The sequence below is a fragment of the Hermetia illucens genome, chromosome 1, assembly GCF_905115235.1.
Source record: "Hermetia illucens chromosome 1, iHerIll2.2.curated.20191125, whole genome shotgun sequence".
Taxonomy (NCBI): Eukaryota; Metazoa; Arthropoda; class Insecta; order Diptera; family Stratiomyidae; genus Hermetia; species Hermetia illucens.
Window position 1 is genome coordinate 94968064 of NC_051849.1, and position 25394 is coordinate 94993457.

General features: G+C 43.5%; 1 protein-coding gene across 1 annotated transcript in view; it reads left to right on the forward strand.

Annotated features, from left to right (window-relative positions):
• LOC119656055 (cubilin homolog) overlaps window positions 1-25394 on the forward strand; it is a 76898-nt gene that overhangs the window by 28537 nt on the left and 22967 nt on the right. Inside the window, exons 15-21 of the mRNA XM_038062326.1 lie at window positions 6145-7207; window positions 7268-7436; window positions 7533-7879; window positions 7940-8039; window positions 18732-18829; window positions 20730-21216; window positions 21279-21460. Of these exons, the coding sequence (XP_037918254.1) occupies window positions 6145-7207; window positions 7268-7436; window positions 7533-7879; window positions 7940-8039; window positions 18732-18829; window positions 20730-21216; window positions 21279-21460 (2446 nt within the window). The remainder of the gene's footprint in view (window positions 1-6144; window positions 7208-7267; window positions 7437-7532; window positions 7880-7939; window positions 8040-18731; window positions 18830-20729; window positions 21217-21278; window positions 21461-25394) is intronic.

Here is a 25394-nt window from a genome sequence, read left to right on the forward strand (position 1 = left end):
CACCTGATTGTCAGAGGGGATTGTTGGTGATGTTGTAATTCGAGCTCGGATTACCATGCCAACAAGATAGTGGTTCGAGTCTATATTGGCCCCCCTGTATGTTCTGACATTCATCAAAGCTGAGAGATGGCGGCGTTCGATCAACACGTAACCATTAGCCTGCAATAATCAGACAAGAATCTAATTCCCAATGATGCACTGACCGAATAATACCTCATATACTTCCCCTAAAGAATAGATGTAGAAGGTATAGAATAGTTCGAGGGCGGAACATACACAATATAGCCAATAAGCCAATACTTTTCTTCAAGATAGAAATTGTTTGATAGGAAATCTGATAGAAAGAGTCTGGAAGGAATACAGTTGGATTGAATAGATAAGTTTAAAGATAAAATGATAGAATGTGATAGTCTCATAAAGCGTTAATTTCAATTTTGGATTTGGTATCTTAATTGAAAACTAACAAAAGGATCTGTGGAAAGGGGACTTATTAGAAAGATTGGAGACAAAACAAATACAGATAGGATTTACACTCACTAGTAGAAAAGTCCGTAATAGTTCGTCTGTTTTTGATCTGAAGGGATTAGTAATGAAAATAATTAATGTTTCCACAGATCGATCATTAAAAACCAAAGCACTGGGGTTAGCTTCTGTAGTGATATGTGTTCTTGGGATGAACACCCATCATGTAGAAAACGTGATGAAACGTTAAGTTTAAAATGTTATGCCCTAGGGTGTCAGACCAGGAATATACTAGAGAAAGCTCTTAACGAGCATCTAGGTTTAGTTTTTCAGTTAAAAATGGGGAAATACGTGATATCCTTACCAGTTCAAGGCAGAACTGTAAAGTTTTTAGGAGATACGAGAGGGAGAGGGTGTCTTGCCAGAGGTTGAAGAATGTGTGTGTTGTTCTACACTTTTCTTTTCAAAATTGTCTACAATGCAGAGTGCGTGGTTCAATGTAATTTTCAGCAAGAGGAATGAATTGGTACCTACTTGCAACACTTTATAGCTTGAATATCTGTGATGTGGATACACCAAATATGTGTACACAAGATATAGGAAAGATGAACGCACGCAATGTTTAAAAAATCGTTACCCTAGTCTAAGGGTAGAAATGAAGACGGAATGATAATAGGATGAGCCAGTAGCCAGGATGCAACAGAAAAGTACTTGAAAAGGGTGGCCCATTTACCGGGAAGATTTTGAGCTATGGCAGAGAGTACCAGCTATTGAGTTTCCGGGGATACCTCTTCATAAGACCTAACTAACTATGAATGCCCATACCCGAACAACAAAAAAAAAGTTGAGCGCCTAGTTCTTGCGTCGACACAAAGAATCTTAGGGTAAGTAACCAGAGGCAACTATGATGTTTTTCCTCATGCTATAAGCCTGATACTTTAACTTGACCGAAACAGAATTGTCTCAGTATGGTTGCCTGTTTAACATCAGGACGCAGGTTTAGATCTCGAGGATCTCTCATCGAAGAAGATACTACCCCCTTCACTGATCCAATATTAATGATCTTGCTGTCAGTAGATAGGAACAGGTTTTGACATGCTTCAGGTTAATTTCTGCCGACGGTGACACTGAACTGGATGTTGACACACCCGTTAACAGCCACTAGATCCACTTTCGCTGTTTTGTCTAAAATCTGGAAGTGCAGTTATCTCAACAACGAGATACGCCATGCAGTGGAATGCACTCTCCCTGGATGGTCGATGGGTGGGTCACCCCAAGGGTACCTAGCACAGAACAATAGAGAAGGAGTGCAGGCGTCTCAGGAGGGGGGGCGGAGGGGAGATTGAAAGAGAATGTCTTACAAAGATCTCTCCGTGGGGTAATACGAATCTGTTGAGGGTTCCAAAATCCACACCTCGGCCGTGAGTTGATTTCTCAAAGTCGCAGGTGGATTCGAAGTTAGTGCCTCGTTACCACTTAGAAAGTTACAATCCATTGCTTCAATTTTCACGTGTTTTGGACACCCTTAGTGTAGTAGCAAACTACTACAGACTTCGCCACCACGACAAGATGGTGGCCGAAGATCTCAAAATTTTGTTAAGTCAGTTCAAACTTCCACCTTATAAGTTAGCTAGTCAATCTCTTTACACTCAATGGAAGGTTTACGCTTTTGAAAATGCACCGCGCACTCCTCTCAAGCAATTTCTTTGAATTGACAGCTCACCCGTTTTACACTCAGCATTAAACTTTCCGTGTAAACCTTAAGTGGAAAACAAATTTATAAATTGCTTTATTTATACTTTCAATCTTTAAACAATACCAATTAATTCAATTAACACTCAATCTTTAATTAAAATAAACTCGAATGCGTAGGGAAGTTCGAATGTGGCAACGAATAGCAATAGACTCTCTCTTTCTCTCAACTGACATCGAAAAACAATTTTCGCTGCCAAAAATGTTGTGTGGGTGAAGACATCAGACAGCTTTTAGGGATATCGAATTGGTAGACCTCAGTGTAAAACCGGGATATCTGGAGTACCTTATTAAAGCAGGCTTCGACGGGATACCGATTGTTGCGCCGTTGATGATGATGATCATGAAAAATTTTGTGTCGATGTCATGGCTACTGCGATTGGCAAATGGGTGTATCAAACACGCCATTCACAACACTCCAATCCCAGCTGAAACCAAAGGGGGTTTCACGAGGAACCAGACGCACGGCTCCTTTAACTCAGTTGCCGCAAGTCAAAGTGGACACGTTAGGCGATTCTCTTCCCTCCTGACCGTGCCCCCGGCGTTGAGGTTTTAATGGTGTAGGCCTGGCTCGTGGACTTCGATGGGCGTCCGTTCTAATTAGGATATGCGCGCGAAATTCCTAGGTATGTCAGCCACAGTTTTCGCATAGTTGCTGAGTGGTGGAGACTTCAGCTTCAGTATTTTGTACTTAAGCTGACGCAACAAATCGGTGGTGTTGAGTACCGATCTAATGTCGGGTATCGAGTCGCTGGAGGTTCTCTCCATATACCAGCTCGGCGGGATTTGCAGAGGCCAAGTACAACGAATAGTATGGCATGCGACTAAGGAGGGTTCTCTTGGGCCATTGTAGCAACCTTCATTATTCTATGATAGGTGTCAAGCATCCCATTGGATTGCGGGTGTTACGGGGCTGTGCATTCCCTGGTCGGTGACTATAATTTCTGGCACACCAAAGCGTCGAATCCGTTCTCGACAGAGGACCGTCTGTTGTTCCAAAGCAAAAGTAAGTAACTTATCGTTCGTGAGCACTGTAAGGCAGGCCTTCAAGCGAATATCGGAAGAGTTGAATTGCAAGGTGCACGGCTAATAAATCACAATCACAAGTGCTGTAGTTCTATTGAGCGGAGTTCAGCTGTTTGAAAAAGAAGCTCAACGGCTGACAGATTTGATTCACGTTTTAGTGACGAGCAGCACTTACAGCATTGACCGAGGCATCGACCAATACGGCTAGTGATGCATCTTGCTGAGAGAATGTCAGAAGTGTAGCATCACTAACTGTTGCCTGGTGCGCCGAAGATCTTCGGCGCAGACAAGTAGATATTAAGGATGACCTTAAACAAGAGACCGCTGTAGAAGTTTAAAATGCCCAAGGATTTTCTCAGATCCTTAACCGTTTTCAAAAGCGAGAAACTCGAAATCCGTTGCATTTTGACTAGGTCGGATTAAATACCTTCAGGGGGTAATCAAGTGGCCGAAAAATCTTACCTACAATTGTAAGAATTTGCATTTCCGTATTCAGAAGAAAACGTGTCCAGAACATCATCCAAATACACAAACAGAGTGGATCAATTTCTGAAAGATTTGCGCCACTTTGCAATTCAAAAGTCATCCTAGTGAACTCAAAGTGTCCAAAAGGTGTGCATATTTCCATTTCAGGAATGTATTTGATGGTATGTCAAAGTCGAGAAAATACTGCAGTATGCGATAGAGTGCCTCAATTCGTGATAAGTGGAATGTTGTATCGATCTGGAATCGTCTGAGCATTTAGACGTCTGTTGTTGTCACAATGTCTCCATTCGAAACTGGGTTTAATGACTATATGAAGTCGCGAAGATCAACAACTACTTAAAGGTCTGAAAACACCCTGGTTAAGAAGTTCTTCGAACCGTTTTTGCCCTACTCCAAGCTTTCGCGGGGATAATAGACGCACCTTAGAAAAGATCGCGGAGCCAGTAATGTTTATGTGGTGCTCGGGCTTAACGGGCTCAGAGAGACTATACTCAGTAGTCATATTTAGCTATTTTTAAGAAGTTCGTGAATACATGGGTTGGTACCGTCTTCAAAAATGATAGGAAGAGTGCTGGGTAAACAGGATGAGATTCTACCTAATGAGCTAATGGAAATTGTGGGGTCAATAAGGGGCCTGTTATGTAGCAATCAATAGTGGTGCAAAGATCCGCGCCTAAAATGGGAATCCTGATATCCACGATAATGAAGTGCCAAGAAAACGCTACCTACCTGTAGCCTTCCATTCGGATCGACGAAGAATTTGCTGCCACGAGTTTGAACGATTGCCAGGATACAGGAAGGACCAAAACTAGGTAATTGCACTGGCTAAAGGGATAATAAACTATGAGGCAACATGGTGCTGCCTTTCGGATAACAGTCGCCAGAACTTCCGGTAGAATTACTTTACTTCTTTTCTTCTTCTACTCTACATCTACTTTCTGAATTTCTCTGCCAACTCAGAAATGGTAGTTGTTAATGCTGCGATCATCTGCTGTAACTGAGCCCCTGCCTTGATATGTAGCGAAACCTCTCGCCAACCACGGGTAGCGCGCGAAGCTGATAGATTTTGTCCGCGGTCCGACTCAGGTGTCACAATGGCCTGTGCGCTCTCCGAGAGCTTCTGCAACCACGAAGACTATTTCAACTCGCTACCAAATTTGTCATCATTCAACTATCACATTTCACGAAGCAGCGGTCACCTAGCGTTAGCTCTGCCTGTAAATTGTCAAGCCTGGTCGTCTAACTTACTGATAAACGCTTAATGACCTGCTCCTTTAGTCTTTTGTTGGAGCAGTCTCCTAGAATGTCGGGGGTAAGATCGATGGTCATCCAGCCGATCAGCGCGTGATTGAAGCCAGTCCACTAGCACGTCAATTAAAGAGAATTGGGCCTTGAATTGACAAAATGGAGACACCCTTACGGCCAGGGCAGTTACCGCCAAATTTTCACCAAATTTGGCAGGATCATGCTCTATGCTGTAACCTACATTCCTGAAAAATTTTGTGATTCTAGGTTGAACTTAAGGGGGGTTTTCCTTTCAATTACTAACAATTATAGTAATGTACTATTATTAACTTTATTTGAACAGGTGTCGGTATGTAGGGTATTTCGGAGTCTAGGCACCATATAGTGGCAGCCCCCTGATTTTTTTCAGATTTTCCGGTTGAGTAGTTTCTGAGAATGGGTTCATTAAAAAAATGATCACTTTCAGCCCCCCGCACTCCGCACCCCACATGACTATATTTGATGAAAAAAAAAATTACACCCTCCCCCCCCCTTTGTATGTATGGCGACCCCCCCCCCTTAAATTCGACGTAAAAGGATGTAACTCACTATATGCGTGAGCGTTCACAGTTCCCACCTTTCTACTAAATTTGGTTCGAATCGCCTCAACCGTCTCCGAGAAAAATGCGTGTGACGGACAGACAGACAGACAGACGGACAGACAGACAGACAGTAAACCGATTTTAATAAGGTTTTGTGTTCACACAAAACCTTAATAAAAATGAACGCAAATGCGCAGGGAGGTGGCGACGAATAGCAAAAGACTCTCTCAACTGTAAAAAAATGTTCTTTGATGTAATGGCTACCGCGATTCACAAATGCGTGCATTCGATAGCAAGTTGCTCGCTCCGCCGCAGAACCATTTTTCAATTTCAGGCGATAAATATCAAAGAAATACGCTTGTTAGGGAACAGAAGCAACAATTGATTTTGTATGAACATAAAGTAGTCGAAAGCAGGCTGCTACCGGCAGAGTTGAAAACAGAAGCGAACACAAAATTTGTCACCTGTAAGGCGTTACTTTGAATAGATTTTGAGCTGCAGCCTCCAGAGATTACCATTGTTAGGTTTTAAGAAAATCTCACATTTCACATATTAATATGTTTCACTAATCAGAATTCGAATTATTCAACAGGAACGGCATTTCTGATACATCACCATTGATCGGAAGATTTTGCGGCGTTGATATACCTAAAAGGATTCCGTCCTTTTCCAATCAACTACATTTGAAGTTCGTGTCTGATTATTCAAGTGCCGGTCCAGGTTTCGAAATAGAATGGGATGGTACAATTAGCGGTTGCGGTGGCAAAATTACATCTTACCGTGGTTCAATCACGTCGCCAAACTACCCAGGTCCTTACGACCATAACGCTCAGTGTGACTGGCGGATAATTATCAGCAAGGGATCTACGATTGACATCATCATCCCAGAGCTGTTACTAGAGCCTTCGTCGACATGTTTCTATGACTACATTGAAATCTATGATGGATCGGGTGGTGCTTCGAACCACAAAATCGGTCGGTACTGTTCCTCCTTGAATGATATCATCCACGTGAAAACCACGACAAATGAGGCTCTCATACGCTTCGTATCAGATCTGTCGAACGCAAATAAGGGATTCCACCTATCCTATTCCACTAACTGCAATAACGAAATAAACGACTTGCAGGGTGTAATTGAGTCGCCCAATTTTCCCAACTTTTATCCAGACAGCTTGCAATGCAAGTGGGTTATTAACGGACGCAAGGGCAGTAAAATCGTGGTGCATATCTCACATATTGCATTGGAGGAAAACTACTCGCTAATGGAATTTTCAGAGTCTTCAGAACCATGCCCATTTGATTATATTGAAATTGCCGAGAAAAGCGGAACTCGTTTCAATCTCATGAAGAAAATTTGTGAAGCGACAAACGAAACCTTTGAAACTTCAGCGACAGCTATGCAGATCACTTTCAAGTCCGATGAATCTGCTCATGGATCGGGCTTCCGTTTGGAATATCGCATCGAAGGATGTGGAGGTATACTGACTCGACCCACAGGTCAATTAAAGTCTCCCGATTATCCAAACAATTATCCGCATAACGCATACTGTGAATGGATTATTGAGGCTGAGTATGGAAATCTAATTGAACTAAATGTCACCGACTGGCAGATAGAAGGGATTGCTTCTGGCTCCTGTGACTTTGATGGACTTCTCGTTAGTATTTTTTTACTTCGAGCTTATTTCGAAGCACACCTCCATTATCGTATTTTATAGATAGCGAACGGGAAAACGTCAGAGCACACCATCGTGGTATACTGTGGGGAAAGCTCCGGGAATAGCACAATAGTCCGGAGCAATGGAAACACAATGTTTGTGCAATTTTACTCAGATGCCTCGAGCCGTGGGCGTGGTTTCTCAGCAGCATATAAGCAAGTACCGGCAAGTGAGTAATTCTTGGTTTTTCCTTAACACCATATTAACATATTCCTTAACACCATAATAACTAAATAAGCAATTCGGATTTAATCTTTGATTTCAGAATGCGGTGGTGTCTTCCGAAATAGCATAGGAGTAATACACTCACCAAACTATCCTAAAAATTATGAACCGAACATGGATTGCGAATGGTTGATTCAAGTCGACGACTTTCACTCAGTTCAATTTGGATTCAACGAATTTGACCTAGAACCATCCCCAAGCTGTGTACATGATAGTGTCGAAATTTACGACGGCGCCGAAATAAATCCCGAGAAAATGCTCCTTAAGCATTGCGGTAGTGATCTGCCGAACATTACAGTGAATTCAACGAAAAGTAATGTCATGCTTGTTGTGTTGAAAACTGATAGTGATACAGAGTTTAAAGGATTCGTACTGCATTATAGTTCGGTAAGTGAACCCAAAGTCCGTAAATAGAGATATCCGCCTAATCATTGAAGGATTTTGCAGAATTGTGGGAAAAGAATTTATGCTAATAATACTGGAATTATAATGAGCACCCCTCAGCTCATTTCGGAAGAGTGTGTCTGGACGATTGTTACTGATCCAGGTAAGACAATTTTTAGGGAACTAAGTGCAGAGCCTTGCAAAATAACATAATGTCATTTTCAGTGCAATCCATAGTATACTTCTCTATTCAACTGCCAATTATGCTAGAGAATTATTCAAAATAAGCAATCATATAGGCAAACATTCCCTCCATTTTCTCTTTTCGATGCAATATAAGTATTAGAGACAGTCCCATAAGAATCTTCTGACTACTTGTTCCGAAAAGCAATATCTTACCAATTTCTTTGATTTAGCTGCAAATCAATACTAATAATCCACACGTGTAGTCCTTTTTATACGTAACGCAAACTCACAACCCCGGAGGAAAGGGACATATAGTAAACTCGGCAATAATTAGGACTTTTATTAAACAGAAACTGGTTAAAATCAGTTTCCTGCCCATCTGTCTTTTTTCAAACCTACGTACCTGCTACACGGTTCTGTGAGACTCATACTCATTAACCTTAGCTCGCGAAACTACTATTACGTGACGAGGTAGGTTCAAATACTAAATGCCATTTGTATTGTTATTTCTTGCTTTATTTTGGAATTCTTATTTCTTGAATAGCGAGGAGTCTTCATAATTATTCCCCCCACTATGTAAGTTATTTTCAAAACCACCATATGTTGCAAGATCGGGCCACTAGAGTCCTCGACGACAATCTCCAGCTCCTCACTGTACACGTCCTATCTCGAGCTTTAAACACGTCCCACGTCTTGTGGCCCTAAGTGCAAACATGAACAGAATTCCCTCCATATTAGCTAGGACATTGTATTAAGTCATATATATGGTGTCATTGAAACATTTGGGATGATTCTGAAGTCTCAGCCTGCTTTTGATGAATTTTTTCATTCCCCTTGTCAGAATAGACGCAGTCGGCACTAATTACAATCGGCGAATATGGGATTCGCCGAATCATCATCATCAACGGCGCAACAACCGGTATCCGGTCTAGGCCTGCCTTAATAAGGAACTCCAGACATCCCAGTTTTGCGCCGAGGTCCACCATTTCGATATCCCTAAAAGCTGTCTGGCGTCCTGACCTACGCCATCGCTCCATCTTAGGCAGGGTCTTCTTTTTCTACAATAGATATTGCCCTTATAGACTTTCCAGGCTGGATCATCCTCATCCATAGGGATTAAGTGACCCGCCCACCGTAACCTAGGCTAATCGTCCATCCTCATGTAGGGGGCCAAAAGTTCTTCGGAGGATTCTTCTCTCGAACGCGGCCAAGAGTTCGCAATTTTTCTTGCTAAGAACCCAAGTTTCCGAGGAATACATGAGGACTGGCAAGATCATAGTCTTGTACAGTAAGAGCTTTGACCCTATGGTGAGGCGTTTCGAGCGGAACAGTTTTTGTAAGCTGAAATAGGCTCTGTTGGCTGACAACAACCGTGTGCGGATTTCATCATCGTAGCTGTTATCGGTTGTGATTTTCGACCCTAGATAGGAGAAATTGTCAACAGTCTCAAAGTTGTATTCTCCTATCCTTATTCTTCTTCGTGTTTGTGTTTGACCAGTGCGGTTTGATGTTGTTGGTTGACTCGTCTTCGGTGCTGACGTTGCCACCATATATTTTGTCTTACCTTCATTGATGTGCAGCCCAACATCTCGCGCCATTCGCCGCCTGCTCGATCTGGATGAAGGCACTTTGTACGTCTCGGGTGGTTCTTCCCATGATGTCGATATCGTCAGCATAGGCCAGTAGTTGGGTGGACTTAAAGAGGATCGTACCTCTTGCATTTACATCAGCATCACGGATCACTTTCTCGAGGGCCAGGTTAAAGAGGACGCATGATAGCGCATCCCCTTGTCGTAGACCCTTGTTGATGTCAAATGGTCTTGAGAGTGATCTTGCTGCTTTTATCTGGCCTCGCACATTGGTCAGGGTCGGCCTAGTTAGTCTTATTAATTTCGTCGGGATACCGAATTCTCTCATGGCCGTGTACAGTTTTACCCTGGCTATGCTATCATAGGCGGCTTTAAAGTCGATGAATAGATAGTGCAACTGCTGTCCATATTCCAACAGTTTTTCCATCGCCTGCCGCAGAGAGAAAATCTGATCTGTTGCTGATTTGCCTGGAGTGAAGCCTCTTTGGTATGGGCCAATGATGTTCTGGGCGTATGGGAGAAGAATATCTTATAGATGGTACTCGGCAACGTGATACCTCTATAATTGTTGCACTGTGTGATATCTCCCTTTTTATGTATGAGACAGATAATGCCTCTTTCCCAGTCGTCAGGCATTGATTCGCTGTCCTATACCATAAGCACAAGTTGATGAACCACTTGGTGTAACTGGCCGCCTCCATATTTAACCAATTCGCCTGTAATTCCATCGGCTCCTGGCGACTTATGATTTCTTAGACGATGAATTACACGGACTGTTTCTCCTAAACTTGGTGGTGGCAGTATTTGTCCGTCGTCTTCAGTTGGCGGGACCTCCAACTAGCCGATGTTCTGGTTGTCCAGTAATTCATCAAAGTACTCAACTTATCGCTCTAATATGCCATTCTGTCGGAAATCAGATTTCCCTCTTTGTCTCGGCAGGATGAACATCGAGGTGTGTAAGGCTTCATCCTGCTGACTTGTTGGTAAAACTTGCGCGCCTGGTGCGGTTGCTCCCTGTACTTTTCGAGTTCACGAGCCTGTTGGTTTTGCCAGGCTTCCTGTTTCCATCTGTGAAGTCGCTTCTCCGCTCGTGGGAAGTCGTGATAAGTCTCTGCGCGTGCCCGTGTTCTTTGATAATGCAACATTACTCGGTATACAGCATTCTTCCGTTCCGTTGCTAGCTTACATTTATCGTCAAAGCAGCCGTTCCGGCTCTTTTTGCGGCTGGGGCCAAATATCTTTGTGGCCGTATCCATGATAACGTTCTTCAGGTGATTGTGGAGATCATTTGTTGATGCTTCATCTCCAGGTGCTCTGTTGACTGCAGTTATTGCGGCATCCATTTCCCTCTTATAGGTGTCGCGGAGGGTTGTGTTGTGGATGGCTTCAGTGTTCACTCTCACCTGATTGTCAGAGGGGATTCTAGGTGGTATTGTTATTCGAGCTCGGAGCACCATGCCAACGAGATAGTGATCCGAGTCTATATTGGCCCCCCTATATGTTCTGACATTCATCAAGGCTGAAATGTGGCGGCGTTCGATCAAGACGTGGTCAATTTGGTTGAAAGTGGTCGCGTCTGGAGAGGCCCACGTATGTTTGTGGACCGCTTTCCGCGCAAACCAGGTACTTCCAACAACCATTTCGTGTGACCCTGCTAATTGAATAATCAGCAGTCCGTTATCATTTGTTTTTTCGTGTAAGCTATGGGAGCCAACGTATCGCCTGAATACGGGTTCCTTCCCTACTTGGCTGTTAAAATCCCCAAGTATGATTTTGATATCATATCTGGGACAGGCTTCGAAAATTCGTTCTACTGCCTCGTAGAAGGTATCCTTCTCCGACTCTGCAGTCTCCTCTGTAGGGGCGTGAACGTTAATGATGCTTATATTTCTAAACTCGCCTCGCAATTGCAGAGAGCATAGCCGTTCGTTTATGTTTTCAAAGCCGATAACAGCAGGTTTCATTTTTTGGCTGACTAAGAAACCTACTCCGAGCACATGGTTTACTGGATGACCGCTATAATATATGGTGTAGTGGCTCTTCTCCAGGAAACCGGTCCCTGTCCAATGCATTTCCTGTAACGCTGTTACCTCAGCCTTATATGGGGACAGGGTATCGGCTAGCTGCTCATCAGCTTGATGTCTGTACAGGGAGCGCACATTCCATGAGAAAATGCGCAAATCATTACTCCGTTGTCATTGCCGGGTTCGTCGTTGTGTAATCCGTCCTGTCCGAGGCTCTTGTTGTGGCTTCGTGACATGTTGTTTTCCGTGTAGGGTTGTCAGCCCTACCCAACCCCCAACCTGGAGAACCAGTTGGTACAGTTTGTCCCGTTTTTAGGCGCGGGAGACTCGCCTTCATCCTTCTCCGTCTGCAGCTTTTCCTTACGAAAGAGCTCCCAGCGGTCACCAGCGGTGTTGGTTCAGCAGGCATTTCCCAGGTTTTATGCTCCATCGTGGATACCAATCCACGTTTCGCCCTGGGACCTATACTACCCTTTGACCACCGGCGGGCTGTATAGTTTGTATAAATGCTGGTATCTGCGGAGTCCACCATGTGCCATGTGAAACTAGGTAAGATTATATTATATTCGAGTCTTCTCTGCGTCCACACTTTGCACACTTTGATGTTAGGAATTAGCCAGTGAATCCAGCGCCCCTTTTTCGGTCGTCCTCCTCCTTGTCGTCATCTGCTCAATGATTCTTCTCCTTCGACGTTCTTTACATGCCGGCCAGGGAAACTATCCTGTTATAGATTCGCATCATCTCATTGGTTTGAATGTCAATCAGTATCTTTCGCAATGGCGTATGTCTCGTCGTCCGAGATTATCTTGAAAGTCAAGCACACCCTTAGTACCATCCTTCCCTAAGATGAATTCACTTTACAGGTGTTGTGTGAAACCAAACCTGATCGGAGTCGATTCACTGGCTGTCTGTCTCTTTTTTATCGTTGGAAGGTGGAAAGGTTCAAAGCCTATTGCTGGCTCCTGCCATGCAGTCATATGAGACTTCTACTCACTAAAACGGGTTCATTCTCGTTCCACTCTGCCAACGGAACTGCTAGAATGCAGAATATATTCATGAGGTTTGAGTAGTACTTTTCTGATGATGATTAGCACGTTTACAAAATCTGGGCATCATAATACTTCCCACTGCGATGCCTGCTCATATAAAGTTAATAATAGCATAATATCATATTTTATAAATATACCCGAAAAAACCCACCTTAAGTTCATTCTAGAAGTATAAAGTTCGGTGCCATTATGAACAATAATATAATGTTGGGAAGTTTGAAGGTCAAAATTTGTTTCGTATTTCATTGATCGCATTCTAAGATATGTATGACGTCATCATCATACAAAGTGAACTCATATGAACCGCTGAGGTGGATATATCAAAAAACATTTTGAATTTTCTAACTACCAGGTGTAGCTACTGGCAAGGTATCCACAAAGTAGCAGAAAGATAGCAAACCTGTGTAGTTAGCGATGACCAATACTTTGAATGAAATAAATTTAACAATTTTTCTAAAATATACTTGTATTTTCAACTTAAAATGCACGTTCACACAAGATGAATACAAAACGCAGCCTTATTAGAGGTTTCATCACCATATGCTACAGGAGAATTCCTAAGGGATATGTTCTCGCCCCCGTTTTTTGGGGTTTACCGCCTTATGGCAGTTACATGGTGGTCGCGCTTGTACCCATATCGCAGCCAGAGTTTCTTGTGGAGTCGTGCGGCACAATCTGAGGGCCATACCTCTTAGTTGCGGCAGACGTTTTAGACAGGCCCGATCTCATTCATACCAGATGCTGAGCCTGGCATCAGTATAAACTAGTACCGTAGTCACAACGGGGTTGATTATCAAATCATTCCGTGTCCGAAAAGGACCGTGGAATTATGCCTACACGGCGGGTACTCACTTTGAACCCTAAGGATCATCATTCAGTTTTTGGAGATTACATACAAGTTTGGGTACAGCTGCTCAAACTGACGCGTGTGCGAGAAAAGTGTGTAGTAGAATAACCGAGATAGGGATATAGGCCACGGTTACTCGAAGTGCGAGAATGCCGCCAAGGAAAATCACTTCAGAGCGTGAAATGCGTGGCTTAGGTCTGAAATCTCGCGAAATTTTCCTGCAGCGACTAATGCTACTTGAACTGAAATCACCACTGATTATATGGGGTGTTGTACTTGAACAATACACATATTTACTGCGATTACTTCAATAAGGTGGATTCCCGTCCACATCATCATCATCAACGGCGCAACAATCGGTATCCGGTCTAGGCCTGCCTTAATAAGAAACTCCAGACATCCCGGTTTTTCGCCGAGCTCTCATCTCAGGCAGGGTCTGCTTCGTCTTCTCTTTTTACCATAGATATTGCCCTTATAGGTGGGATCATCCTCATCCATACGGATTAAGTGATCTGCCCACCGTAATCTATTGAGCCGGATTTTATCCACAACTTCACGTCATGGTATCGCTCATAGATTTCGTTGTTATATAGACTACGGAATCGTCCATCCTCATGTAGGGGGCCAAACATTCTTCGAAGGATTCTTCTCTCGAACGCGGCCAAGAGTTCGCAATTTTCGCCTACCCTAATCATCATCTTGCTAAGAACCCAAGTCTCCGAGGAATATATGAGGACTAGCAAGATCATTGTCTTGTACAGTAAGAGCTTTGACCCTATGTTGTGACGTTTCCAACGAAACAGTTTTTGTAAGATGAAATAGGCTCTGTTGGCTGCCAGCAAGCGTTCGCGGATTTCATCGCCGCAGTTGTTATCGCTTGTGATTTTCGACCTTAGATTGGAGATATGATCAGCGGTCTCAAAGTTATCTCCTATCTTGATTCTTCCCATTTGACCAGTGCGGTTTGATGTTGTTGGTTGGTTAGTTTTTGGTGCTGACGTTGTCACCATATACTTGGGCTTGCCTTCATTAATGGGCAACCCAAGATCTCGCGCCGATTGTCGCCTGCTCGATCTGGATGAAGTCAGTTTGTACATCTTGGGTGGTTCTTCCCATGATGTCGATATCGTCACCATAGGCCAGTAGTTGGATGGACTTAAAGAGGATCCTACCTCTTGCATTTATCTCAGCATCATGAATCACTTTCTCGAGGGCCAGGTTAAAGAGAACGCACCCTTGTCGTAGACCGTTGTTGATGTCGATTGGTCTTAAGAGTGATACTGCTGCTTTTATCTGACCTCGCCAATTGGTCAGGGTCAGCCTAGTCAATCTTATCAATTTCGTCGGAATACTGAATTTTCTCATGGCCGTGTACAGTTTTACCCTGGCTTTGCTATCATAGGCGGCTTTAAACTCGATGAAGAGATGGTGCACAGCCAACTGGGGATGAATGTTATCGTCCACACAATGCCAAATTATGGAAAACATCCACAGTCTGTTTCAGTTGTTTGATAATAGCCGCAATTGTTGATGAGAAGATATTCTATTATCATGATGGCTTAAATCCTGACCTGAAACAATTTCGTGGAATTTTTCTCATAAAAACCTTCATCAATTACAAATTGGAGAACCAAATACATGTTGTAAGCAGAACTATCGAGTATTGCCTACGATTCATATTGGTAAAGTAGACATGCTCCCGTGATCAGTCCATACTTATTTGCAAGGTTACTTACAGCATTATGCCTGACCCTGTATTGAACTGGTGCAATAGTAGTGCAGTCCAGCGTCTCTAACGTTGAACTATATATTCTGCACTGGTCGTTCTTCACCAGCTTCATATAACCTCGGAATTCATCATCATCATCAACGGCGCAACAACCGGTATCCGGTCTAGGCCTGCCTTAATAAGGAACTCCAGACATCCCGGTTTTGCGCCGAGGTCCACCAATTCGATATCCCTAAAAGCTGTCTGGCGTCCTGGCCCACGCCATCGCTCCATCTTAGGCAGGGTCTGCCTCGTCTTCTTTTCCTACCATAGATATTGCCCTTATAGACTTTCCGGGTGGGATCATCTTCATCCATACGGATTAAGTGACCCGCCCACCGTAACCTATTGAGCCGGATTTTATCCACAACCGGACGGTCATGGTATCGCTCATAGATTTCGTCATTGTGTAGGCTACGGAATCGTCCATCCTCATGTAGGGGGCCAAAAATTCTTCGGAGGATTCTTCTCTCGAACGCGGCCAAGAGTTCGCAATTTTTCTTGCTAAGAACCCAAGTTTCCGAGGAATACATGAGGACTGGCAAGATCATAGTCTTGTACAGTAAGAGCTTTGACCCTATGGTGAGACGTTTCGAGCGGAACAGTCTTTGTAAGCTGAAGTAGGCTCTGTTGGCTGACAACAACCGTGCGCGGATTTCATCATCGTAGTTGTTATCGGTTGTGATTTTCGACCCTAGATAGGAGAAATTGTCAACGGTCTCAAAGTTGTATTCCCCTATCCTTATTCTTGTTCGTGCTTGTGTTTGACCAGTGCGGTTTGATGTTGTTGGTTGATTCGTTCCCACCATGTATTTTGTCTTGCCTTCATTGATGTGCAGCCCAAGATCTCGCGCCGCCTGCTCGATCTGGATGAAGGCAGTTTGAACGTCTCGGATGGTTCTTCCATTCCCATTCTGTCGGAAATCAGATTTCCCTCTTTGTCTCGGCAGGATGAGCATCGAGGTGTATAAGGCTTCATCCTGCTGACTTGTTGGTAAAACTTCCGCGCCTGGTGCGGTTGCTCCCTGTACTTTTCTAGTTCACAGACTTGTTGGTTCTCCCAGGCTTCCTTTTTCCGTCTGTGAAGTCGCTTCTCCGCTCGACGGAGTTCGTGATAAGTCTCTGCGCGTGCCCGCGTTCTTTGAGAATGCAACATTACTCGGTATGCGGCATTCTTCCGTTCCGTTGCTAGCTTACATTCATCGTCAAACCAGCCGTTCCGACTCCTTTTGCGGCTGGGGCCAAGTATATTTGTGGCCGTATCCATGATAACGTTCTTCAGGTGGTTGTGAAGATCATTAGTTGATGCTTCATCTCCAGGTCCTCTATTGACTGCGGTTATTGCGGCATCCATTTCCCTCTTATACGTGTCGCGGAGGGTTGTGTTGTGGATGGCTTCAGTGTTCACTCTCACCTGATTGTCAGAGGGGATTCTAGGTGGTATTGTTATTCGAGCTTGGAGCACCATGCCAACGAGATAGTGATCCGAGTCTATATTGGCCCCCCTATATGTTCTGACATTCATCAAGGCTGAGAGGTGGCGGCGTTCGATCAACACGTGGTCAATTTGGTTGAAAGTGGTCGCGTCTGGAGAGGCCCACGTATGTTTGTGGACCGCTTTCCGCGCAAACCAGGTACTTCCAACAACCATTTCGTGTGACCCTGCTAATTGAATAGCCCGCAGTCCGTTATCATTTGTTTTTTTGTGTAAGCTATGGGAGCCAACGTATCGCCTGAATACGGGCTCCTTCCCTACTTGGCTGTCAAAATCCCCAAGTATGATTTTGATATCATATCTGGGACAGGCTTCGAGGGTTCTTTCTACTGCCTCGTAGAAGGTATCCTTCTCCGACTCTGCAGTCTCCTCTATAGGGGCGTGAACGTTTATGAGGCTTATATTTCTAAACTTGCATCGTAAACGCAGAGTGCATAGCCGTTCGCTTATACTTTCAAAGCCGGTAACAGCAGATTTCATTTTTTGGCTGACTAAGAAACCTACTCCGAGCACATGGTTTACTGGATGGTCGCTATAATATATGGTGTAGTGGCTCTTCTCCAGGAAACCGGTCCCTGTCCATCGCATCTCTTGCAACGCTGTTACATCAGCCCTATATTGGGACAGGGTATCGGCTAGCTGCTTATCAGCTTCATCTCTGTACAGGGAGCGCACGTTCCATGAGAAAATGCGCAAATCCTTGTTCCTTTGCCGTTGCCGGGTCCGTCGTTTTAACATCCGTCCTATCCGAGGCTCCTGTTGTGGCTTCGTAACAGGTTGTTTTCCGTGTAGGGTTGTCAGCCCTACCCAACCCCCAACCTGGAGGACCAGTTGGTACAATTTGTCCCGTTTTTAGGCGCGGGAGACTCGCCTTCATCCTTCTCCGTTTTTCGTCAAGAAAGAGCTCCCAGCGGTCACCACGTGGAGGTGGAGATAGGGTTTGGTAGTAGAGCTGTTGATGTTGGTTCAGCAGGCATTTCCCAGGTTTTAATGCTCCATCGTGGGTACCAATCCACGTTTCGCCCCGGGACCTATACTACCCTTTGACCACCTCCTTAACCTCCGAATTGCACACAAAAATCCTTCCGTCTCAGCAAAGAACTCCCCAAAACACAGCAATTCAACTGTTTGCCATGCATTTGCGCGTAGTTAGTCGACTTGGCGATGATGTTGTACCGCCACCTCAACCATGGCCCAAGAGGCTGAGAAGCCACTTGTTTAATTTCTGGGCTGAGAAAGTTTACAGCCTACACTCATCATTCCCAACATGAGATCTTCCTCTGGTTTCTGCAATAGCTAACATTTCCTATCTCTCAATTTTTACCTTTCTCCATCCGAGTGTTTCTCCTCCTTTTCTCAAACCCCCGGTTAATTTTCGCCGAATCTTCGCAGTAGATTCGCCTGTTTTGTGATGAGCCGCATCATTTGTATGCATGAACTGACAGACACGTTGGAATCGATTCAGTGAAGCTTGTGGGGGAGGGGAAATGAAACAATCATCAAAGGATACTCAGCAGGAATGGATAGAGAAGTAGGAAGCGGGCCATGTAATGAGTGACAAGGGAGAGCAAAAGAGACGATTTTCCTCGATGCAGTGTGCTTTACACGGATCTAAATAGTGAATGTCAAATTGATTTCGATCTTAATCTACCAGATTTCCCGAGGTACTTTAAAGCAGAAAAAAGCATTTTAACATTATTCGCCACAGTTTCATTGTACTTGTAAATTACTATCATTTTCGGTCCAACTGGTGCATCCCGCGTCAAAAAGATAGCCCTTCAACCTTATCAGTCACTAAGTCACAAATTCGTGATGCCTTTTGACTAAAAACATGCTTCACTAAAACCAATAAATTTTGAAAAAATAAATAAAATGATAAATTTTCAATATATTTTAGGTCAGCATATTACATTTACTACAACTCACTTCGAGAAGAGCCTAGGAACAGCGTTGCGAAATCAGGTGGATGTAGCATGTCCAAATGGAGGTCTACAGGTAATGAATTACTTAATAGCTGCAATAGTTAAGAAATTTAAGATCACTCTATCGTCAGTGTAAGCCTTTCTCCACGAAATATTGATTTTCCTCTTTTATCTGTAAAGCTACCATGTACTGTTTTTCAAAATCTATCTAACAGACCGAAACCCTGATGGGTTCTAGTATAAACTGCAGACTTGAGCCTGATGTAGCATGTGATCTTGCGCCATTCTTCATCGCTCTAATGATAGCTATGAACATCTTCGGAATGTTTCTCCTCCACTTCCACCACAAATACGATCCCTGTTAATGCTGTCGAAAGCCTTGGCGAACTTCCCACGCCCAGGGAAATATCTTACATTCATAGGGTTTTGAATGATTAGAAATAGAATCGACATAACCGCAAAGAGCAGTCCCACAGGGTGACCGTCAAGGTTAGCTGTGTGGCACGCCCCTGTGGCTGCCCATTTCATCGGTGGCAGGTTGAACTTCCGTAGATATTATACCACTGAAAGTTGCGGTAAGGTACACTTCTCAGTTCATAATGCTATTCACAGGACTACCCCTAGGCTTATGAACAATTTTTCCGCAATGCGGCGTAAGCATTATAATTTGTAGCTCTTCTGCCATACTATCTAGCAAAATCATGAATTTGAATGGACTCATAGCACATATCAGTCGATGATGTGTAGAAGTTTGAGAAAAGGTAACATAGTCTATTGAATCTTTTCACATCCTCCAGCTAATGCAGAATGAGGGACCTCACCGGTAACTGAGAGTTGCTCCGCGGTAAATGTACCTTGCCATTCTTCACGAGACATTACCTCTCTTAAGTCCTCCCCCTTCCAGCTGTAGAAGGTTTTACGTTCCTTAGTAAGGAGGGTAAGGGGGGATCACTCCCGCGATCATCATCATAGCCGGTTCTGCGATAAGCAGGCGTAACTCACAAAACTCCCTGTCTTTGGACTTGTGCAAAGCACTTACGATAGACATCCTTGAGGGCATGATTAAGATGTCTACTTCAGTTTTTTCCAAGGCTAGACTGAAACCGTGATCATTTGCTTATACGTCGCATCAATATACCAAGTCTATTTTGCACCTGTTCAACAATGCGTCCAGCCACAAGGGTCGCAACTTCGTCTGCATAACCGCCCAAAGGCGCCTCTTCTGACATGTCGAGTCTCAGCAGACTATCATAGGAGGCGTTGCAGACGTCAGGTCCTAGGATAGGTCTCCATCCTCCTCTGGTCCCCAGCGTATAGCAGGAAGTGGTCTCTCAGATAATCCGTGCAAAGCGTGGTTTTGGTTTGATACCCACACCTTAGACTGTTCACTACTTTGTACGTTTGCCTTTAATTCTTCATGAAAATGTTTTCATTTCTTTCGCCTTAATATATTATTAGCTGCTAATCGGTGAATTTTTTAATATTCTTTTTTCGACCTTGTGTTTCGCTCTAAACCTTATCTCTATGTGTCGTTTTTCTTGTCAAGTGCTTCATGGCATTCATCATCGAACCAATCGCTTCTTCTATGTTTGACGGATGACGAGTTATAGCCCATCGCTCCGAACCTCCAACTAGGAGGACCAGGAAAATTGTTGTAGACCCCCTTGATGAAGAGCTGTAATCAGGTAAGATGCCGAATGGTGGGGTTACCTCAACGACGCGTCCCTCCCTACTTTTCTTTCACTCTCCTCGATTACGAGTTTTGCTGGGGATAGTAGTACGTTCAAATGCCCTGATGTATGACGATATTAACTCTGATGTGATATTCACATTTTACATTGTGTTAGGATACAGTAAATTTTTTATAATAAGTTTTGAAGACGGTTCAAACGTATATTATTTTTTATAAAATTTACAAGCATTTGATTATTACTTAAAATGGACGAAATTAATTAAGTTTGTTTCATTTTCAGTTCTACGATGGTGATTCCGTCAATGCTCCGCTGAAGAAAACTTTCTGCACTAAATTCCCTGATATCATAGTTTCGCAAGGTAGTGCTCTCACCATCAGGCTCTCATTGCCAATTGTCTCAGGTTTCGAAGGTTTCTACACGGTCTTTGAGAATAGGTGTGGTGGGAAATTGACTTCTTTCACTGGCAAATTTTCTTCCCCACTTTACCCTAACTCGTATCCAGTTAACGTTGAATGCGTCTGGACAATAGAAGCAACTCCAGGAAATCAACTGGAGTTCATAGTGGAAGAATTACAAATCGAACAATCAGATAATTGCAACCAAGACTACCTGGAAGTGCGTGAAGGAGGACCACTCGGGAAGGTTTTAGGGGTGTTCTGTGGGACTGACGCTCCACCTATGATGACCGGACAATCTACACTATGGGTGAAATTCAATAGCGATGACAATTATGTTGGCAAAGGATTCATAGCGAGATACAGCTATGGTAAGTTTCAGGTTTTGTTATAGCAATCAAAAGCTATTCATATTTATATTCATTTTTTCAAGCCTTTAACGTGGATATCACTGGAATGAACGGCACGCTTACATCTCCTCGATATCCTAATGCTATCAAAGATTTTACACCATTCTCCTGGCGAATAACTGTTCCTCGAGGTTATGTTATCCAAGGTACTTTCCCAGATGGTAGAGGCGAAGAAATCAATGCCTTTTTCAATCAAAAGTTCATGGTAAGTAGATTAAAATCTTTTTAGATGATTATGTCGGTAGAAATTTATCATCATCACCAACGGCGCAATAACCGGTATCCGGTCTAGACCTGCCTTAGTAAAGAACTTACTCTGCGCCAGGTTCACCAATCCATTATGTTTTCCCGGAAAGTTTCAGTTAATTGTCTTTAAACAGAGAAAATTTATAAACTCATGAAAATATGATATCAAACGTCTGTGAAGTGAACTGTGTACATGCTCTTTCACTGGTCTCCAAATATGTATCAAAATGCTCAAATATTTGGTAAAAAGACATGGCGGCGCAAATTTGAAGGAGCAATAATGAAATATTATTCCTTCATTTATTTTAATCTTACTTCCCAGATTCTCCCAACACGAAAGGTTCATCATCTTGGAAATCGGAAGTCGCGTGACTTGTATGGAAACTTATCATTCATGATAATTGGAAACGAATTACTACAAAGATTCTGAATAATATCAAATTAGCCAGTTCACCTTTAGCAAGGACGATGGCTAATATTGGAGAGCCAAAACATAATCGCCGTCCACTTATCACAGAGGTGATGAAATCTATCCTTCTATACGCGGCTGTTTGGACACTGAACAACAGAGTGAATCGGAGAAAGGTGAATTAGACACCCCAGACAATAACACTGAGGGTGTGCGTATCGGACAACATCGGCGCAGGCAGTGTGTGTCATTGCGAGAATGATTCCTCTGAATCTTTTATGAATGAGGCATACTGTCTCTACCAGAGAGTAAAGGCGAATCCGGCCAATGTGACCGCGAACTTCTGAAAAGGCAATAGGGACGAGCTGTACAGGACATGGTAGTAACGGTGCGATAAATCCGAAAAAGGACGCTGGAAACGATGAATACAGGAAGTTTTTCCATCGCTCCGCCACACCCAAGAACTGTGAGCATGTTATATTACATTGCAAGGAATTTGCCTAATAAAATGGGAGGTTAAACGATACCCTCAAAATAGTTATCGGACCACATAACACGTGGAGGAGAAGTCAAAAGGAAATCGGAGCGCTACCATAACTGCAATACAGGAGAAGCTGCAGGAACTGCTACTATTAAATTCGTCCAGTATAGTTCTCTCAGCCGTTCCTTTTCATTTTTCAGTAGCCATCGATCCATTTTCGACTGCACGGAATGGTTCTGGGCAAAACAGCAGCGTCCCTGCTCCTTTGCTAGCCAGCTCGTCTGCTGTCTCATGGTCTTCTAACCAATTTTGTCCTGGAGCCCAGGGTATCCAGACCCCATTATGCGAGCCGAGTGTATTCAGTCTCTCAAGGTACTTCCAACCAGTTGGGAATTCACCTGGTAGGACCTAAGGGCCTTAACAGCCTCTTGGGGTACCGGTCAGTTCCTTCCGAGGATGAAGGAGGTACATATGCTTATGCGTATATTTCCGCCTGGAATACGCTAGTACGCTTACCCATTGGTTTAAAGTAGGTTTTCCTTGGACCAATGACCGTTGCACCCGCTTCCTCTACTGGAACAGATCCGTCAATGTACCAGGTAATCTCTTGTTAGTTTAAACCATATGTTACTGCAGGTCCCCACAGTTTGCTCTGTTAGTTCAACTTATTTCAAACTTCTCATCGAAATGGAATCGTTGTGATGTTGTCCTTTGGCGTCAGTAATTCAGGATGTTGCACTTTTGTTTGCTTCCATACCTTTGATATATGTCAGGGTATGATGCCACTTACCACTCTTGAGAGAGATCCTAAGACGAATTAGACTAGAGGTCTCGCTGGATCAGCGCTGGGAAAATACCAGTTTTCACTGCACATCTTATTATACTTTCTGAACCTCTTTTGCTAGTTGTCAGTTTGCTTCCTTCTCCTCTCTGTCCGTTGCTGAGTTGCTAGTCATAACGGTGTTCTTTCTATCCTCGGATGAGACCCCGGGAAATGAGTTCTGAGAAGGAGATGTACCTTATCCTTCTATTTCTGGGTAAATGTCCCTTCCTCGTTTTTGGCTAAAGCTTTATATAATCTGGGTGGCTGTGTGGTTTGTTCCACCCCTTCACGAAATTCCTAGAACCTGTTCCATTTTGCTTCCCTTTCCGTTTCTATGCGCTGTCAGTGCACTTTTGTACCTTAGCCGGTTGAACAGTTTTCGGACCCCCAGTTTCTTTCTGGCTAAGTTCCTGTACCACCATTTTATGTCCCTTGAGGACTTGACTGCCTTAGTCGGACAGGTAGCCTCATATGCGCAAATAATGACTCCATTGAGGTCTTTCACCGCTGCTTTCAGCTCTATTTCGCACCTGTAGTTGAGCCATGTTGTCGTTCAGGTGCCATGAGTAGACATCTCAATCTGTTTCCATGGAATACCTATCGAGTCCAATCATTCTGTAATTCGGAATAGAGAACTCATTCTTGACCAGCCCGTTGATCAAAAGATTGCCTAGAATTATATCTAGCACCTCATACCTAAGGCTAGTCACGAATGTGTGTGTTCCCTATGATATATATTTCTACCAATTAATAGAGATAAATTCAAGAAAGTACTTACCTTTTTGATTGGTTTCACTGCTTCCCCAGATTTGATGGTGTGCGCTGTCATTGCAGCCGAAGAGAGATAGAAGTGCTCACACCTGGCAGAATTTCGCCAGTCTAATGACTGATGAAATTTGGTGTTTTCTCCTGGAAAGTATCCTGATGCCATGCCTGCCTCTCGAGTTCTTCCCCCGGCTTCCAATGAGACTTAAATTGCCACTTCGCTTGCGAATGATGCAAGCTCTTGGTTTTCACAAGAGGAATCCCAAATTACCTGCATGCTTCCCCCTTGTAGACCGCGAATTTCCCCCGGTACATTCAGGAACTTGCGCTTGCAATTACTGCAGACGCAATTTTTGTGCGATGGTGGTTTACGTCGGGTATTTTATTGAGTGCGAGCTGAATAGATGACTAGAAACCTCAAATCGTTGTTGTTAATTTATGCTGACAGAAAAAGGTAGTTGGACTGATAGAAGACAGTTGGAGATAGGTGGGTTAGGGACACCAATGGAAGCTTTGCTTGTGTAGAAGACTATTGCAGCTTCTCTATCGAAAAGACGATTATAGTTTCTATAAGGACTGGAAGAAATTTGCCTGAATATGTATATATGTTATGCATGATCAAATTAGCTGCTTATATGCTCCCTTCGGAGCTGGACCCGGACTACTTTAGCAACTGTTTAATAAATAATTAAATATAAGGGCGACTGAGGAAGTAGTTCCTGCATCTCTGGTTTACTCTTTGCCTGATCATAACACTAACCTGACTGTTATTGGCGTGATGCAAAATGGTAATAAGGGCAGTAACACTTTTTGTTCGAAATACAGTTAGGAATGGTATCAAATGCTTTTGAACGACGTGTGTGAGTTAAAGTACTGACTACAAAAGAGAATATATATTATGTAAACTTATCATATATATATTCGACTGGAAAATCTGAAAACGCTTTTGATAACGCCGTTATATAATTTCTAGGCCTCGGAGTACATCCAACCCAATACCCAATCAAAATTATCATCATTATCATTATCGGGACAACCAGTGTCAGATCTTCATCTGTCGCAATCAAAAGTTCCAGAGGCACCGATCTCGTGCCAAAACTGTTCAGTTGATTTATTCCGAGCAAATTCTTTCTTTTCTCTTCAACTTTCAGGTCACGGTCTCGCCTATTCTGACACAGTGACTCGCTGGCCACAGGCAGTTGGTCCTAATTTTATGCTTGGCCGTCACGATACCACCTTCAAGTTGACTACAAGAGCATAACATTTTCTTACAACGTCAGGCATAATATAAAAAATATATTTGAAAATTTCGGTGTATACGCTACCATAAATAGCAAAGTTACATGTAGACCGCATGGAGCAAAAGTGAACAAATGATTTTGAGGGAAAAAAATTCCCCTCTAGCAATGCTTACG